This window comes from Zootermopsis nevadensis, unplaced genomic scaffold, assembly GCF_977971745.1.
Source record: "Zootermopsis nevadensis isolate Lab colony 2312 unplaced genomic scaffold, Znev_1.0 Znev_ptg000021l, whole genome shotgun sequence".
In the NCBI taxonomy this organism is placed as follows: domain Eukaryota; kingdom Metazoa; phylum Arthropoda; class Insecta; order Blattodea; family Termopsidae; genus Zootermopsis; species Zootermopsis nevadensis.
Window position 1 is genome coordinate 20,139,649 of NW_028259153.1, and position 18,638 is coordinate 20,158,286.

Consider the following 18,638-nt stretch of genomic DNA (forward strand, 5'->3'; position numbering starts at 1 on the left):
CCACATACGAGATCAATTGTTATTTGATACAAGTACGTATTTTATTAAGCTTGAATGTTCGATGTTGCCTATGGTCATACTGCCTTAGTTGTAGACCAGTTATTTAGAAGCTGATAGTCGCTCATCTAGTTGGATATACCCACACATTTTCATCATCCTGTTCCTGTCCTGAGTCAGACCAATCTATTCAGCCATTTTAACTTTACTTCAAGATTCATTTTACAATTATCCTCCCACATACGCTTTGATCTACGTTACTGAAGACACAGCTGGCCATTTTTCAGTATATTATTGTTGCCATAGTCCACTGTTACACGGGGGATACGCCCCCTCACCCCACTGTTCCACATTACCCGATCTTCTCCCTTTCATTTCTGCTGCGGAAAAGCCTTAAAAATAGGGCATTTTGCCGGTTCGTCTTTTGTGGGTCATGTAGTGGCGTTCTACCAGTATTGATAACTTTAACCATCGGGGGGGGGGGGGGCAGAGGGGGAATGTTTTACAATTAGCGTTGACAGGAGCTAATGGTTGCCCCAACTTTCTGTTTTATGAGGATTAATTTCAATATGAGATTGTTTCTCGAAACGGGATTGTTGGCATTCACAAGCGGAAACTGTTCACAAAGCCTTGGCGTTCGTATAAGCAGCTGATTGTACTGAACTGGCTGCGTGAGGCTTCAATACGAGCCACAAATCAAATTGCGTCGCGACGCTGTGAAAGTCGCCGTTCGATTTTTGAACCCGCTTTTGAGCGCAGGCGACTGTGTAAAAGCTGGTTTGTTGGCGAAGCTTCAGAGGGCCGAGGAGGAGTTACTGTGGCTTCCACAGTGGGTAATAACTGAACTGGGTTCGTATCTCTTTACGTGCATCCTGTAACGCGGCGAGATTTTCAACGGTAGCTCTCTGGTGGCATGAACGAAATGCATGGTCAGGAAACCCTGAAGGAAAAGACTACTTGGAAGACCTAGACGTTGATGAAATTACGATATTAAAACTTATTTTAAGGTAATAAGATAATAATAATAATCTGGGCGAATAACATTAAGTGATTTTCAATGTTTGAGATATCCAAGAAACATAAATTTTGTTATTCATTTGCAGTACGCGTTATTTCGTGTCAAGATCTACTTTTAAGACGTTTTAGCATTCGCCTATGAATGTCAAGATCCACATATGACCCTGTTGCACAAACAAAACTCATAGTGAAACGAGACTTCGCATATAGAATATTACCAACTCAAAACAAGAGAATTTCCCCCGGCTTCTATTTTTGTTTCGCTTTGGGAGTTGAAACCATTATTGCATTTTATTATCGAAGATACATCAATACATTTCTTCTTTTAAATATCTGATACGATAAAGCAGAATCGTGCGTTAATATTAAGTGGAATAACGTAACGTAAAATTATACATTCGACAACTATTAACTATAAGTTTTTTTACATTGAGTCCCTACAAGTGTTCAGGAATAACCAAATGTTGCTACATCAGGTAAATTACCACAGTGAGATCAATTTACCACCAGCTATTTTATTTAAAGTGAGGTTTGTATCGAAAGTTTCTCGCCACTCGTCGATACTTTTATTAGAGTCCCGTTTTCTGATCACAAAAGTCGAATCGCAGATTGAAAATTACTATTCTGGGATGTTATGCAGTTTGGTCTGATAGAAACTCACAGACGTTTCAGAGGTGCTTACTGCTGACATCATCAGGGCAACGAGTGACTGTCATTCTGAACTATTATTCTTTAGTAAATTTAATCAGTTTTCGCAGCCTCTGAACGGAAAATTCGGGATGGCCTGACGTTGTCCCTTCCTGAATGAAACAGTCGCGTCGAAAGTGTCACGGTATGATCAACACTCAAAGCAAAATTAAAACCAACTTCGGGTGCCAGAGGAAAGTTCAAATCGTGTATTTGAACCACCGTTCGCAGGATAATTCCGCTGAGATAAACTAAAATCTCTTTTATCTTCTCTCTCAGACGCAAATATTAACGAGAAGTTTTAAGCCGGAGTTGCCATAGCAACATAATGCGATAGACAAGTGACAGAACAAAGCTCTGTCTCACCACTCTTCCGACACAATTATCGAACGTCATCGCGGGCGTGTGTCAATAATATTAAATTGGATATTACGATATTTAAATTAAACCACGCCGAGAACAAAACTTCTCTTCCGAACAACTTTCCGATATTAATGGGGCAGAGACACGATATTCAATCAGCGTATCGATTCTTCTCTTGCGTTCTGTGGGGTACTAACATGGCCGATGACAGTTAAGTCATCTTGACCGTCAGCAAGGAACTTGTTTTTTTTTCGCAGGCCGTCAATTTCGTCGAGTGTTCATGACACATTCCACAAAACAAACAGAGGCCTGAAAAAATTAATCAACATCGACACAAGAAAAGAAATTTATGAAATTAAAAAGTTGATTGGTTGAAAGAAACTCGCTGTCACTTAACACGACAGCTGTAAAAGCCGAGAAATAGTAATTTATGTTCATCTTACAGAACAACTGACAGACAAAGGGCGGAAACGGGAGAATAATATTAAACCGCACTCAAACTAAAACAGCGCGGACGTGGCGGATTCTTGTCAACACGGCAATAAACCTTGGGGTTCCATAAAAAGGCGTGCAATTTCTCGATTAGCTGTAAGGTCATCGGGTTCTCAAGACGGGATCTGCTGTGATGCTTGCAAATGTCTCCTCATTACAGACAGACTTAGCCACATTCTTTCCGAAGAGAAAAAATTACAAACTGCTTATGTGCCAGTAATGCATTGTAATAACCACATCACGCACTGCAGAGTTTGGACATTCTTCGTTCAGTTTACCAAGAAAATGAATCACATTTGAGCCTCGGTGACTCCTGAGCATGGATTACCATATCGTTGTGGTTTAGAGTGTAATTTGGCTTGAGTTCAAGCTGTCGTGGCCTACCTTGATCGTTGGGGTTGAACTCTGCTTCTAGATCCTGCACGGCCTCCTTGGTGTCACCACTCTTCATATTCTGACGCGTCGTGTGGCCCCTGAACAGAGCCTGGATTTTCGTGGCTGCCTTCTCGGTTTCTGGATTGCTCAGGTCAATATCTGGAACAAGGAGGCGCGTCCCGCCAGCTCTTAAAAATGTAATGTCCACCGGATCAGACATGGCCACCTAAACGTGGATACAGCGTCAGTTCGATTCGACACGTTTACTGATAGAACCTGGACATTCAGTGTCATCGATAAAGAAAGTCGGAATATGTGAATAAAACCTACCACGAAAATTTTTGGTTCACAACACCAACTCCGAAAATAACAACTTTCATAAATCATTAGAATATGTACGTCTAAACGTTTTACTTGGTACAGACACGTTGGTGCAACATACATTACCAAAATTCAATATGACGAGCTCAAAATGTTGTATTATTTAACGTCCTTATCCGTACAAGCGGGAAATTAATCGTCATTTTAATAAATGAAAATGTATTGTATTACAAAATTTTTTAACTTAGACAACAAATATATGTAAACACGAATCGCATATTAAACATACACGATTCTTTAAAGTTACATACTTTTCGTAAATCTATACAAGAACTGTTTTCAGTCATGGGTGACAAAGGAAAATATACGAATTCACCAACAAGCAACGCCTGTGACACGTTTATGCTATGGGGTTACGACCGTCTACATCGCAGTGTCAAATGTACACAACTGGGAAAATTATTACAAAACACTATGTGTTTCAGCTTTCGTGACGCCATCTTCAGGTTAAAAGACTCGGAACAATGTACTGAAAAAGCTTTACTTAGAAAATAGAGGACGCTCAAAATGGTTCTCAAATGAACAAGGAGGGGGGACCGTGGACTGGTTTCAAGGCTTATCACAGGGACCAGTCAGAAGTCAACCCGTATTTGATCAAAGTTCCGTAAAAAACAGTAAAATCTACAGCGACATGAGATTATCGACCTAAGTTCCTAACAGATACAACTTTATTAAAAAGTTAAATTAAAAACAGACGTCATTAAAGTCAGCTTTTTCAGCCCTGATAATAATCTCCAATGATAAAATTTAATAATAACTGTCAAATTGCAGTTACAGCAGCAACGGCAATTTAAAGTTAAAATATTGCGACAAAGCACGACTCCAACACGATATAAAAAAGTGGTCTAGGACAGCTCAGGCGACCTGAGTTCCAGCCCCTGCAACGACATCAATCAGCCGCTCGGCTCTGCAATCCGTCTAGCATCAGTCCTCAGGGAGTAATTCGGCCGAAGCTTTCAGCTCGCCGCTCCTCCCAGCGTGAAGTCGATTTCTATAATGAGCAGAGATTCTAGTCCAAAATAGACGCCATAGGTCTTTAAGGACTAATTTGGAGGTTTTCCACGGCGGTGAGTCGAAGATTGCAGTCCTCTGGGTCGTAGACAGTCATCTGTTTTATTAATAATGGAATGACGGGAAACATAACAAAGGAATCTAGGTCTAGTTGCTAGCGAGGAGCAGTCCACAGGAAAAGATCGTTCGTAAGAGGGTCAGATGGACGTCAGAGCCGGCAATGAAAAAAGAAAGCCTATACCCCTGTCGGGAAACAAACCTGGGTCGAAACTGGCGAAGCCGAAGCTCGCCTAAATAATATTTAATGATTCGGTCCGTACCGCGAAGAAAACACGACACTTCACCATTACAAAAGATCAACTGCTTAACGCTGTCTAAGGAAATAATCGCTGTTTACTCTGAGAATAATACGAAACTCACCAATAGTGCATGAGGAAAACAGAGTTAAATGATAATTACAGCAGATGGTAGAGAAACTTACCATTAGACTTTAAAGGGCCAAGACTAAGGTTCATAAACGACGTTTCGTTTAATAAACTGCCGTGTAAAACGCAGTGTTTGTTTACCTGTTCCAAGTTTTATACCACACAGAGTCGTGTTAAAATCACAGAAACACAAGAGTATTGAAACACTGCATAACTCAAAAACTTATCTTAACAAGATGAAATTAGCGAACACACTTCAAACCTCGAATTGAAATTCCACTAAAGATAATTGTTATATAAACAGAAGAGGCACGTTGGAAATATATTCATGAAATTTAATGAAGTTGTTTAGCTCTGTGACGAGTGTCCTGACGAGAATCTTCATAAGCGCCCCTTTGTATTCATTTGAACGTCTCGAATTCTAGAGTTTGCATTATTTTATTTCCTTTGTTGCCACAATCCTTTTTTGCATTCTTTTTATTTAAGTTTTTTCTTTTGAATAAAAATAAGTAACTAGCGTTAACATGAAATTCGGTGACAGGAGAACAAGCCCTGAGCTACGTTTAGTGATGATTCAGACAGCCAGACGTGAAGGAAACACCGAAATAATCCACTGTTCTTCTTTACCTTATCTCTTTGTAAAATTATAATCTGATGGAAAACTTTATCTTCGCTCGTACCTGGTTTTTGTTTTCGCTCGGTCCTTGTAATCTGTCTCCGACTTCCTTTGTGTCTCTTATTTCGTTCTCTCGATTCCGTGTGTCCACTCCAGTGAATACAATCGAAAAGAACAGCAGAATAGGGGCGATGTCCCCCCTCCACCTCCACCCCACCCCTGAACTTTCCCGTCTTGGCTGTGCTTTGAGTAAGCCTACCTTACAAGCAATACGTCCAATTCTGTACAATATTATTTAGAAGTATCAAAATATGCCCTTCGATGCTTCTCCCACAGGGGGTCACATTCGACACACGCAAAAGGCTCGCTTCATAGGACATTCATGTCATTTCACAACTTCAGCAGCTGATATATCGACATAAAACAGTAATGTGACACATACTACAATTTATAATATTTATCGATTGGATAAAAATCTTATTATTTCCAGCTCGTTTTACGACTGTGCTATCTTCACGACCTAACTTCTCAGATTTCTGACGAGCGAAGTCAGTAAGAAGCATAACACGGCGGTACTACCAGAATGAATCTTACAGGGTGTAAGAATGTGGACTAGGTTCATCTAGGTCAGAGTAGGGTCCACTGACAAGCTGCTGTAAAAACGGAAATGAAATCCCGGGCGAATTTTATATTACTTACTAATTTAAATATGTTGCAGATCATTATTATTATCACATTTATTGTCCTCCTAGCAATAATTTATTAAGCACATCGTGAAAATAAAGTTAGAATAGAAAAGAATAGTGACAAAGCAAGCATCACGACAGGGTTACAGCTGGCTAGATAACAGAAGTCACAAAAGTCAACACAATTAGTCTCTTGTATCGCACGAAGACTGAACGATGACATTGAGGACCAAAGCTCAGATGCCAGGGCACTAAAGAGCGAGGTCTGTACCCAGTCAGGACCTGAGTTCGAGCGGAACAAAGAAACCTGACGAGCCGATGGCATCTTGAACTCTTCAGCGTCCGTGTTTTCGCCCAGGAAAGAAAAAGGCGAACAGAAAAACACTTCAAGCCAATTCCCCTACAGAGGGCCAAGTGAAGGGAAATTAGTCGCTTATAACACAAGAGTTTAATTATGGCCAAGTGCACGTACCTCTCCGAACACAAACATTACCTACGCAAATCATACGAACTAGCGGCTTGCATGCAGAGAAAATGTCAGTGTTAGAAGTGGTTTAACATAAATCTTCACTGTAAACCGTGATCTTGCCTACAACAAAAGCGAGGTTAATTTTATAATGTAATTTCGAAGTTTCCTTAAGTCCGCTGAAAAAGTTTGTTTCCTTCAGAATAAATGGTCCTTTGCATTTACGACTGTGTATGCTTATTATACTTTAGATCTGCCGTCATTCATGGGAAATGTGACCTCCTCCTCCCCCCCCATTTCGCGGTATTTCTTACTGGAAAGGTCAAGCATTCAGGTACAAGAAGGCGTCTCGTGATTTTCACTGGTCGTAATGACCCAGCGCCTGGTACAGACTTTCTCACTTCGCCTCGCACAGGCAGAACATTAACGTCGCCGCCCTCACTCCGAGTTTTATTATTTTCGTTAGTTTTAACACAAGTCCTTAATGTACTGCAAACTCCACGCCCATGCCTCTGAACGTACGAATCAGAACGTTTCTCCGAGATCCCTAATAGCGTTCTTACGTGATGTACGCCGTACAGAACTGAATTTATGTTAAAACAATCGATCATAATTTTGCGAAAGCGTTCTTAGTACTTTTGTGTAAAAAGCACGTGGAATTTTTATATAAATAAGGATAACTCAGTGCAGTGACTGGCTATAGACAGGAATACCGGAGTTCGATTCCCGGCAGAACATGCGCTTTATTTCAAACTGAGCCCTGACCACCTTGTGGTACCAAGGCAAATTAAGAATAGCTGGAGTTTAACTTCCACATCCCCCCATATATCTTCATGGCATAGTGCTTAATTAAGTGTTGGTAATTTTTAAATTCCTGTAGACGCCTATTAAATAACACAGACGTAAAAATTGTCTGTACTAGTCCAAAATCTAAAACATCTTCGCTGAGATTTTAATTGTACTTTTCTTCATTAGATTTCCTTAATTTTCGTCTCTTTTATCCCATTCCTAAAATTATATTTCCGCGTCTACTTCAATGGTTTCATCCCCGAGGCCCCCCCCCCCCCCAAATTCTTCTATTGGCTCCCTTGCTCTGTTTCCTCACCACAACCACTGGTCTGGCCAGATTCGCGTGCCTTGTCCGAACTGCTCCTTTCTTAACTCATTTTTTCGTCCTGATGACAGACGCAGTAAACGGATCCGAAAAATAGATCAATTTCAACGCGGTCACACGTTGCAACATCCCTGAACATAGCCATCTCAAAATATCTTTGGTTACCAAATTTTTAAACTTCTTAACCAAACGGTATTTGCGTGCCGAGGACTTTAATTCGTAGACTGTTGATGCATACGTAAATTGGGAACTTGTATTTCCGGTTGGTAAAGGTCGGTTTGAAAGCATCAGTGCCCCGAGAAATGAAACCGTCAGGTCGCAGCTGCACAAGACGAATCGTGAACCTCGTCAATAATGGCCGAAGATCGTGAGGCCCGGGCAGCCCCAGGCCGAGTCGTGTAATTTAGAAGAACGCGCGGCAGGTACGACGACTTCGCTCCTACGGACCGTAATTACATGTCTTTATCACAAGGCTACGGTTACATAACGCCATTACTCAACCTACAAACCAATTAATTATGTACGTCTTCCGTCAGTAATCGATAGCAACGAGGCTCGATTCTCGACGGTCAAGCGGGGATTCTTTTTACTGGAGCACACGCAGTAACTGATACAATCTTCGTCCGTATTATCGATACGAAATTGACAAACGGGGGTAGGTAAGATGGAAGAATGTGTATCCTTGGGGAAGGGGCTAGTTACTGCTCCCACGTTTATTGAAAAGAACAGGGTAGATGTGGCAGCCCGTTGAAGTCTTAGTTCAGACCTCCAGAACAAGAGGACAATCCTTTACTCTTGAGCTCTGCAGAGGAAATTACGGAACAAATAATAAAAAAATAAAGATGAAAGAAGTTGATTAGATTCGAGGTTCTTACTGCGACAGGTAGGGAGATCCATGTCTTCCGGGATGTTGCAAAGTAAAATCTCGTAGAAACCATCCGACGTTTCAGACGAGCTTAACGCCTTCACCATCGTCAGACTACAAAGTGAAAAATCCCAGAAGACAGCGTTCTTCATGAAAGAATTCACTCATTTATTCATATTTTATTTAACGACGCTACATAGACGGACTATACAGTGTCTAATGAGAGGATTATTACAAACTGCAAAATATATCGAAGTGGTCGTGGAATTCCAGTATTTTGTTGGAGATACTGAGGTAAACTACGTAATATTTCAGGTTAACCGATCTCCAGGCCGAGATTTAAATCTGGGACCTCTGGAATACCAGCAGGGAATGCTAACCACTCGACCGCGACGTCTGTTTTCAGTTTATTTTATTACTTACGTTTCTCTTGAATATGAGAGAGAGAGCGCACCACTCTGACGTTATTTTCCAAACAAAAGGAAAATCCCTCAGAAGCCATAACGTCACAAAAGTAACTTTCAGACCTCCACGATGTGTTCCCTCTGATGTAATCTTAAGCCATTTTTATGGGTTGACATACCCCCCACCCCATTGCTCCGCTATTTTAGCAACCAGGGAAATTCTGCTGTTGTATAAGAAACAAATGACTGTCCTGCCCCAACACCCAGCTCGACCAGTTGCCAGGGCAACACGAAGTGATGACTTGTAATTAACTTCTATTCAGCGCTAGAGTGGTGTATGACTCCCCAATAGACGCAGTTGGCTCCTTGATGTAACCGCGAATTGAATTACGCATGCGTAGATATTTATTCCACAAGCAACTGTCGTAATCTGATTATTGCATTGGAAGACAATGAGTCATTTCTTATACGGAATGAGAGGCAGGCCGAGCTCGTTAATTATGGGGGGGGGGGGGGGGGGGGAAAGCTAAAATTGGTGATACTGAATCCCTACTGTTCTTTTAATTTTATTTTAAAACGCGTTAATACGAGACTCACGAATCAGTGACATCTGAGAGCATGGACCGACTACGCGTTAATTTTTTTTTTTTTGGAGGGGGGGATATAAATACTGTTACCTTAAGTAACTTACTGGGCAGCAAAGAAATTTACATAACCACCAATACAAATAAATATAAGTTATAGGTATATATATATATAAATATATGTAGAACAAGTTAGCAATTGTATGCATATCGTAACAATACCGGCGCGTTCGCCCGAATTTAACCCTTGTCGTTCGCATGTAACTCCATTCATGTCAAAATTATCTGAGTCAATGAATTTCGCGCGGAAGAAGCGTCTGACTGGGTGATGACGTAAACACGGAGGATTCCCCCCATGGCAACGGTCGTTAAAACTGTTTGATCCAAATGGTGAATGATGTGGATCGATAATCTTTTTCCAACATGAACTTTCACGAACAAACGAACGAACAAACAAACAAACAAACAAACAAAATTGGTTTATCCGTTCCAGAGTTGTTTTCAGAAGCACGGACGGACGTACAGACACGCAGCTACATTGACAGAAGCTCTGCAGGGTTGGAAACGTGCCTGGAGGGAAGCGTGACGGACTGACAGAATTAGATACAGAATTCCCACCATTTCCTCTGGATTATTTCTTCCGTTTATTTACTGTGACAATTCTTACACTTGCCACTTTTACTAATTCACTTTCAAAAAGACCTACTTTAAATTAAAACACTTATCTAACGCCTGCCTGAAAAAACCTGGACTCGAAACTCGCGTGTCCTTGTTACACTACCACACGGGCACGTGAATGACGTAATTGGGCAGTTGCTGAGTCGTTGAGTAGTTCAGCTAATTGAGATGCAAATTAATATCATCCACATTTACATCCTGCTAACGCCACGCAGCCATCCAGAACATCAACAATCAGGTAAACACGCCGAGACGCTCATTCACGTACAATGCATCCGTTTTCAGACGTTTCCACATCCCTGCTGAGAGAGTATTAAAGCCGCAACGTCCGTCCGTTGCATCTCTGTACGCATAAAATGACTCAAGAACAAATACACAAATTTCAATTGAACTTCGAACAACTGTCAAACCATTTCAACTGCATTTACATCTAAGAATCTTAACAACTCCTTCCCAAAGGGCAAGAACATTTTTTAAGCTTATTTTAATACTACTGCAGACATTTTATCTCGGTTACCATGGTTACCTGGGATGGGTAATCCTCCGCGCTGACGTCATTACCCAGCGCCCCACACACACCACTCGCGTAAAGTCCAATATAACCAGACGATATTTACATCGCCGAAGCAATTCTTTTGTTAAATGGTCCAATTGTGGCGCTGCGCGCGCGCACGCACGCACGCACGACTCTTCGCTCGTTTATTAATGACTCGCACAACCCATGTGAACAAAACACTAACGAGAAGGCGTACCTCAATGGAAATTTATTCCCCACAAGAGTTTCTGCTATTTTAAATATTCCATTAGACTTCATGTCAATTAGTGCGCATATAAACTGCAATACTATAGCCCAGTGTTATTATCTGCGCTCTGTTTTCGAAAGGACCCAGGTTCAAACATCGGTTCGGAGACGATGTATTTCGTGATTATCTTCAGTCCCTACAGTTAGACCAAGCAGACCACAACCGCTTCCTTCCACATCATTTTCAACTCATTGTTCATTAATCACCCCATCATTCGACGCCACATAACAGCTGCCGGCACAGTCGTTAAATAAACAATAAATAAATAAGTAAGTAAATAAAGTTTGCAGAAAAAAGTGAACACAGCCGAACACAGAACACACTTTCCTCTGTTTGTTAATTCGTCTGACATTTATTTACACAGCGACGAACGCTTCACATAAAAATCCTAATGACATACATTATTTATTTCACGTACGAAATTTCTTCCCTGCGACCAGTTCTGCCAACTTTTCGGCTGCGTTTTCCCTTCTTTTACGTACCTCCACGCTTTTCGTTTCTCGTCTTTCGTCTTGTTTTATTCTACATTTTCCCTCTCTCCTTAGTTGTTCTCCCCCACCCTTAATCCGCATATTGCATTTCTCCGTCCGAGTCCATGGTTCTATTCCCGTCCAACTGGCTTTTTGCTCCGTCCATCCTCACAGAAATCGCTCCCGCCAAGCGTCGACCTCGATTGACCTGTTCCTCTATATTAATCGGCTTACTCATCGCCCTGATGATGGAGGCAGTAAGCACCTTCAAAACACCAGTGTCTATAAAACTACAAGGCGCAAGAACCAAGAAGACAGCCATCTTCACCGCTGTTAAACATCAAATATGAAACATTATTAAGAGTTTTAATCCTTATGACCTGAATAAGTCACAGACGTGATCCACAATGAATTGACGATGGAGTAGAAACAAGAAGCATCATAAAATTTTTGTATAATTTAATGTTTATTTATATCGATGTACCCCGTGACCTTAATTCGTTCAGCGTTATTAAATATGCATGCGCACACCCGTCAGGTTGCACGATTCTGATACACGACTAATGTTGACGAACACGAAGTAGATTTATGTCGTCACGTGGTTCAGCCAACGAACCGTCCCGCGTTGAATAAAACCGTGTTGACACAAAGCCGGGTCGTAAACAACAGAAGTGTACGAGGCGGCAATGCGAATTACAAGTCAGTTATTTATGGGGAAATTTTATTGCATTGAGCAGTAAAACAACGTTTTTTCGCTGTACACATCTCTTGGGGGGCGGGGGCGGGGGGGGGGGGTACTCACAGAATTTTATGGGCGACTCGCTCCTACAACAATAACGAAACAACAACAATAAAACCTAACCTAACCTTCAACACTCCGGCTAAATTAAATGTTTCACTGCCGGCGAAGTGTCCATACTCCCTTTCAATAGCGTTAATAAACGACTAAAAGCAAATAGGTAAATTAGATAAATGAAATGGCGCCACGCATCGAATGAAAACGAACTATTTTGAAGAAATTAAAAACAGCAGAACACTTTTCTTTGTTAGGCTTTATTTACAAAGACCTTAAAGAGGAATAATACAAACAGACACAATGGAGTGTAAGGTCGGATCTTGTGGGAAGACCAAAACAAATTGTAACTATGAGCTTAAAACCAGCGCTAATGACGAACATTAGCGGTGTGGGTAATATAGGAGCACGATACGAATTAGTATTGTAGCAGCTCGAGTGGCTAAGCCAGGATTTTTCCCCTGACTTAAGTAAATCTTAAGATTTATCTAAGATAACTTAGGATTTTTCGCGCGAATCACAAACCCACAGATGCCTAAAACAATAAACAAGTTGACGCACATCAAACAAACCGTCTCTAAAACAAAATCCCTTGAATATATTACGTAATCGAAAACCATCGATTCCGAAGTGTGCGACAGGCCAGAACAGCCAGCACATTATAAAATCTGTCCTCAGTTAGGACATCACTCGTGTCTGGACGTGCTACTGGGCAAAATATACAGACTGTTTTGGTTGCATGGCAACCATTTAATTCATAAATCTAATACCACGTAACAGTTTATAAAATATTTGCGATGTTTTTGGTTAAACGGGATACATATGTCCAAAGACTGTCTATTACTTTTTGTTTTATGAAAAACTCGGGTGAAGAATTCCACTAGTCTGACGATCTATGCCACAGAGAAGTGGACATCCATCGACGGTAACGAGGTCCTGGCTCTGTGACACGTCCATCCATCTCAGGAACTGAGGAGGCGAGGACACACGCACGCACGCACAGCGCGAGAGCAAAAGAGACGCGCGTCCGGCGAACAGACACAAGTCCGTAATTAATTCGGTAAGACGAGCGTCGAAAAAACAAGCATCCAGACATATTTTGCTACAGCCAGAACAATATTAAACAATCACACAACGGCGAACATCTGAGGACGAGATTGAACCTTTGACCTTAGTAACAATCTGATAATTATTTAAATCGATTTACGAACAGACAAAGGAGCCACGCCCAAGTAACATCAGTCAAAGGTCAGGTTTGGTGACCCTGAAGAGATAATAGGACTCAGTACCACACAGTAATACGATCAAAAGCCACGTTCTTTGTGTCAGGAGTAAATCAAAAACCAATGTCTAAAAAACCCAAATAAGACAAGAGATGAAGAACGCTGTCTTCTGGGATGTTGCGCCATGTAGTCTAGTAGACGTTGACCGACGTCCCCGAGGTACGAAAACTCACTTCCCTGACGATAAAGGTAACATGGACCTCTGACACGTCTACCAGACTACACAGAACTAAACCCACAAAACAAATACCTTCATACATTCCACTGTTCAATAACTTGTTTCTGATCTAATGCAAAAAACATACACGTATTTCGTTAGAAAAAGTGCCAACACGCCGAATACTCGAGAGAACAGAAAATTTGCGTCCGGACGTAACACTCCAGAAACACGTAGACGCGGAAAGTCCTCTTGCATTTCCAATACCAAAGTTTCGGCTGAATATTTAAAGTGACCATCCACTCAGAATACAGATGAAAGCGCCCTGTACTATCGACCGAGCCTTAACCGTGCGCGATTTTGATAACGACTTCACACGCAAACTTTTATTTTCGTACTCTGAAACCAATAAGATCGTGTGCCGGAAGCAGATCTTCATTTATTCTTTCGTAGTTCGTGTAACGAACGAAGGATGGACAAAATTGCAAAATGAGTTCTTCACCACACATTTCGCTGAGATGGGTGGGGCATGTAGCACGCATGGCGAAACAACAGACGCGTTCTAAAACTTCTAATGGAGAATCTGAATGAAATATAACACTGGAAGAGCGATACGTTGATGAAATGATAATATTAAAATGGATTTTGGGAAAATAGTTTTGGAGGGTGTGGATTGAATTCACCCGCCTCATGATAGCTACTGGTGGTGGGTTTTTTATCATCGCCCTGATGACGGAGGCAGCAAGGACCTCAGAAACGTCATTAAACTTCCACCAGACTACAAGTCGCAACAACCGAGAAGACATCCATCTTCGTACTCGCCGTGAGAACCTGAAATCGCACAAAGCGGGAGGTCACTGATGTAAATGAAATGTGAACTTTCACTAACGCTAATGCGTCTGTCGTGTTTTATGTCTTTACTCTGCTGCAGCCCCTGAATCTAGGCTGCCAAGGCAACAGTGAGTCCGGTCCCTGGCACTTGTCGATGTATGCAACCCTTAATGCCTCGATAATTGGCCTGGATAGCAAAGCGGTAGGGATGCGACATGAAAGGGATATATGTGCTATAAATAGAGAGTCTGGCGTCACAGCTGTTCAGCCCCTCCCCCCTCACCCCGGAAAGCGCTCGGGGCGACATCTGCAATATTGATACATCCCCCCCCCCCCTACTCAAGTACTATTGAACACGGGGCTTCAAACATTCACAGATCGCATTTATTATTCGTACAATCGACTGATGTCTTCACTACTCTTGATTCGTATTCATAATTTGGTGAAATGTTACGATGACGCAGAAACAAGGCAGTTAGCACAGCGACGTGCTTTCTGATTTCTACCGGAGAGATTCCCGATTCAAGTCTCGCCCGAGGTACTTCGTGGTTGTTTCGACATTATATTAGAAAAACTTCGCCAAATACGATTTGTATCAAGGCATTCTATGGTGTAGGAAATTCCTTGAAAAAGTCGGATTGTCAAAGAATAACCCACTTTCTTTATGGAACCCGAAGGTTCAACACCGTGTTCACAAAATCCCTCCACAAGAGTTGATACAAATCGTGAGACCGATTTGTATTAACTAGCTTAATAAATTACGTAGCAACTGATATCAGAAACAACGCCTCTCTTGAGGCGAATTTTACTGAATCGATTATAATCTCAAAATCGATTCTGTTCATGAAGGTGCGGACTGAAGCGAGACACTCTTTGATCAGTGTGCCACTATCAGATTCTCAAGAGAAATTCTTCTCCGTGGTCAGTTTCTGTTTCAAAGCAGAACTACAAAGCTTCTTCACAGTCGGGCAACGTCAGCTGCGGCCTCTGAGGTACCTCGGTTGCCATGGTTACGAGAACTCAGTTCTCAAAGCACCTGCGCCTGGCACTTGACATAGAAACCGTCCTCTAAAACGATTATATAGAAGCAAACAATGTCTGGTTTCCGTGTCAATTTTTCAAACAGCGTTAACTAATTGATACTCCGACGTGGTGTATTATTAAAATGAGTTTCCGATAATTCGGAAAACTTCCCCTCGACCGATACAACAATCGTGGAAACTTATCTTACAACAATACACAGACAATTCTTCACTGCAATAAAAAACTTCAATACCGAGCATGATTTGTGTCTGGGACTTATAATTGTGAAACGTAGGGCGAGGCGTTAGTAACGAAAGCTGTCACAGGCAGCAGCAGCAGCGACAATGCCCTCAAAAAGCGGCCTGGTGGTACGGAACACTGGCTACGAAAATCTGGGAACATCGCTCAAGACAAGACTCAATATTCCGGCAAGATTGCCATTTTTCTTTCTGAAGCAACAAGTTCGTCTCGACTGACAACAAAACACGGCAAGACGATCGATACATGCACGGGCTGTTATTCCACCCATGTCCATCAGCCTCACATTACCCTAATGACGCATACGAGAGCAAATTTAAAGAAATGCCACTGGATCAACGAGAAGGGCTGTTCGTATTTCGTTCTGAGTTCCACAAAGCCGTAATGAGACTAATGATGTTTCGTAAGCAACCTACAAATGATTTTCGAAGAAAGAGTGCACTTCCTGCACGTAATAGCCTATTACGACGGTAATGGTATCACCATGGAGACGAAAAAGTTACAAAATTGGTAGGGCGTGGATTAGCCGTATTTTTTCTTAAAAATTATTTTCCTTCTTTTGTTTGAGCGCGACGTCCTGCAACACGAGGCACACAACGTCAATATGAAAAAAGTTTCCTTACCTGAAGAAGTTCAGCTCGAACTGAAAGTTTGTAACGATGAACTAAGAACATCAGGCACGTGCAGGAGTGAACCAGTTCTGATGTCAGATCATCGAGAAATGAAATGGCATCTGACTCTCCCCGCCCAGAAACTCTGGATTTGAAAAAGGTCAGTTGTTATTTTGGAAGGACATAGCTTTTCAGCTAGAAAACGTGTAGACTGAACAACAAAATTATAAAATGTTTTTGTTCTATTTCATGAAGTATTGGAGGAAAATGTAACAGGCGAAAAATTTTCACTCTGTATCAAACTGTATAAATGTTTACTTCTTAGAGTCAATAACAGTATTTATAACTACTAACATCGAGATAATTACGAGAAAACCAGATAATTCTAGCCTGATAAATGGTGTGGACAGATTCTGATTGGATCCAACTGGATCAAGATACGCAAACTCTTGCGAACACGATAAGGAATGGTGAGATTAATCACCCTGATGATGGAGGCGCCCAGCTCCGCTGAAACGTCGAATGTCTAGAGTCGTCGATCAATACGAAGCGTCTCATGGAAAAATATTAACTGCCTGGCAACGCTAGAACACGTGACATTCTGAACAGAACGCAGTTTGATACACATCGGATGACATTTAATCTTTGAATACAGAAACTGTGCAAAACCAGCAATGGATTAAAATCTTGCAATGTTGTCTCGTTACATCGGACGTGAAATCAACCATAACAATTAGCTGTGATATTAAATGATGTAAAACAATTAAAATGTAATTACGTTTGCCGCATCAGCGCCTCTCTCGGACGCTGCTACAACCGTAACTAGGATCTCTAGAAATTAACAGGTACCGATGATGTCTGACCGAGTCGACGTAGCGAGCGACAATCGATACCGATCAGTTTTCAAGAGAACCAGAACAGAACCCACAGTCACCTGATATCATGGCCGCTGTCTTCAGCCGTCACGCGGGTTGCCGAGGCGAATGATTGTGCCAAAGGGGTAAGAAGTGACGGGAGGGTTGAGAAAACCGCGTAAAGGGGAATATTATTAGAATAGGTCGTGTAGTATGCATGGTTGGGATTAGAAAATGCAGATAAAGCTTTGCCCCTAAGACGATAAGGGAGCCTGTTTTATAACACCCTGAACCTACGTTCTCCCATTATGATCAGAGGCCATACCTACACAAAACAAAAAGTAGAAGTTTAGTTTAAATTTTGGTCTCAGGATGTTAGATAGGAGACGCTTCCACGAATTTAAACCACATTTTCTTCGTGCTCCCAAATATTTTAATTATGCAACGTCTTACGACATGACGCACAGACTAAGCACATGTTCGCAAGGAAACGGAAAATGGCCTTTACTTTGTCGGGTTTCGCAGAGATTCGATCACGTGACAGTTTCCCACAAGGGGCATGGGGAGGGGGGGGGGGGTGGAGTACACTAGTTTTATGACAACTGTTTCTTAAATTATGTAACTATGTCGGAACTGAAAGCATTATACAACATCTAAAGGCGAATTCTCATGGCGGGGGCAGAAAGGAAAGGTGGACTACCTAATTCTGCACGTTATCGCAGCATTCGCTTGTAGAAGCTGAGGAAAACCGAGAACGTTTGCGTAAGGCATTTGAAAACACGTAACGGTTCGAGCATGAAAAAATAAATTGCAAAAAATCAATGGTGACGATGTTTACAGCAGGTTATTTGGGGTCATATGATATATTTAAAACCATAGATTAACTTTCCAAAAAATATAAAATAAAATCCTTTATTGTAGTAACAAGTTAGGAGATGTACGCACGGAGTAACGATTCAGGTGTCTTAGGATGCCCTCTGCAAGGACAAGCCGAGAATTACAGTTTCAATTTTGATCGAAGTAAATCCAAATGTTCCCGCAAAAAAATAACTCCGGTTCAAAACAAAAAGCTAGTAATCACTCGGAATATTACAAGGAACTGTCCTAAAGTAGCCACATGGAAAGTAACTTAGAAAGAGCGAATTTCGGTTCTACTTCGTGAAGGAAGTGTTTCCTTGTCTCTTATCTGTTTCCTGTTGGTTCTTGTTCCCCCTCCATCCCCTCCGTACGTACTTTAAAATAACCGCAGAAAGACAAACATTCGCTTTCAGATCGATTCACGTCTCTTGAAACGTAACAACCAGACCACAATTTTGCAGTTCAGCCGTCAGCTGTTACGACGCGAATTTCAGCTATTAGATTAAGTAAGCAAATTCAGTTTCTACAATCCAAGG

General features: G+C 41.6%; 1 protein-coding gene across 2 annotated transcripts in view; it reads right to left on the reverse strand.

Annotated features, from left to right (window-relative positions):
* igl (IQ calmodulin-binding domain containing protein igloo) overlaps positions 1-18,638 on the reverse strand; it is a 68,065-nt gene that overhangs the window by 19,450 nt on the left and 29,977 nt on the right. For both annotated transcript variants that reach the window (XM_022085028.2, XM_087352571.1), the window contains exon 2: positions 2,941-3,090. In XM_022085028.2, the coding sequence (XP_021940720.1) occupies positions 2,941-3,090 (150 nt within the window). The remainder of the gene's footprint in view (positions 1-2,940; positions 3,091-18,638) is intronic.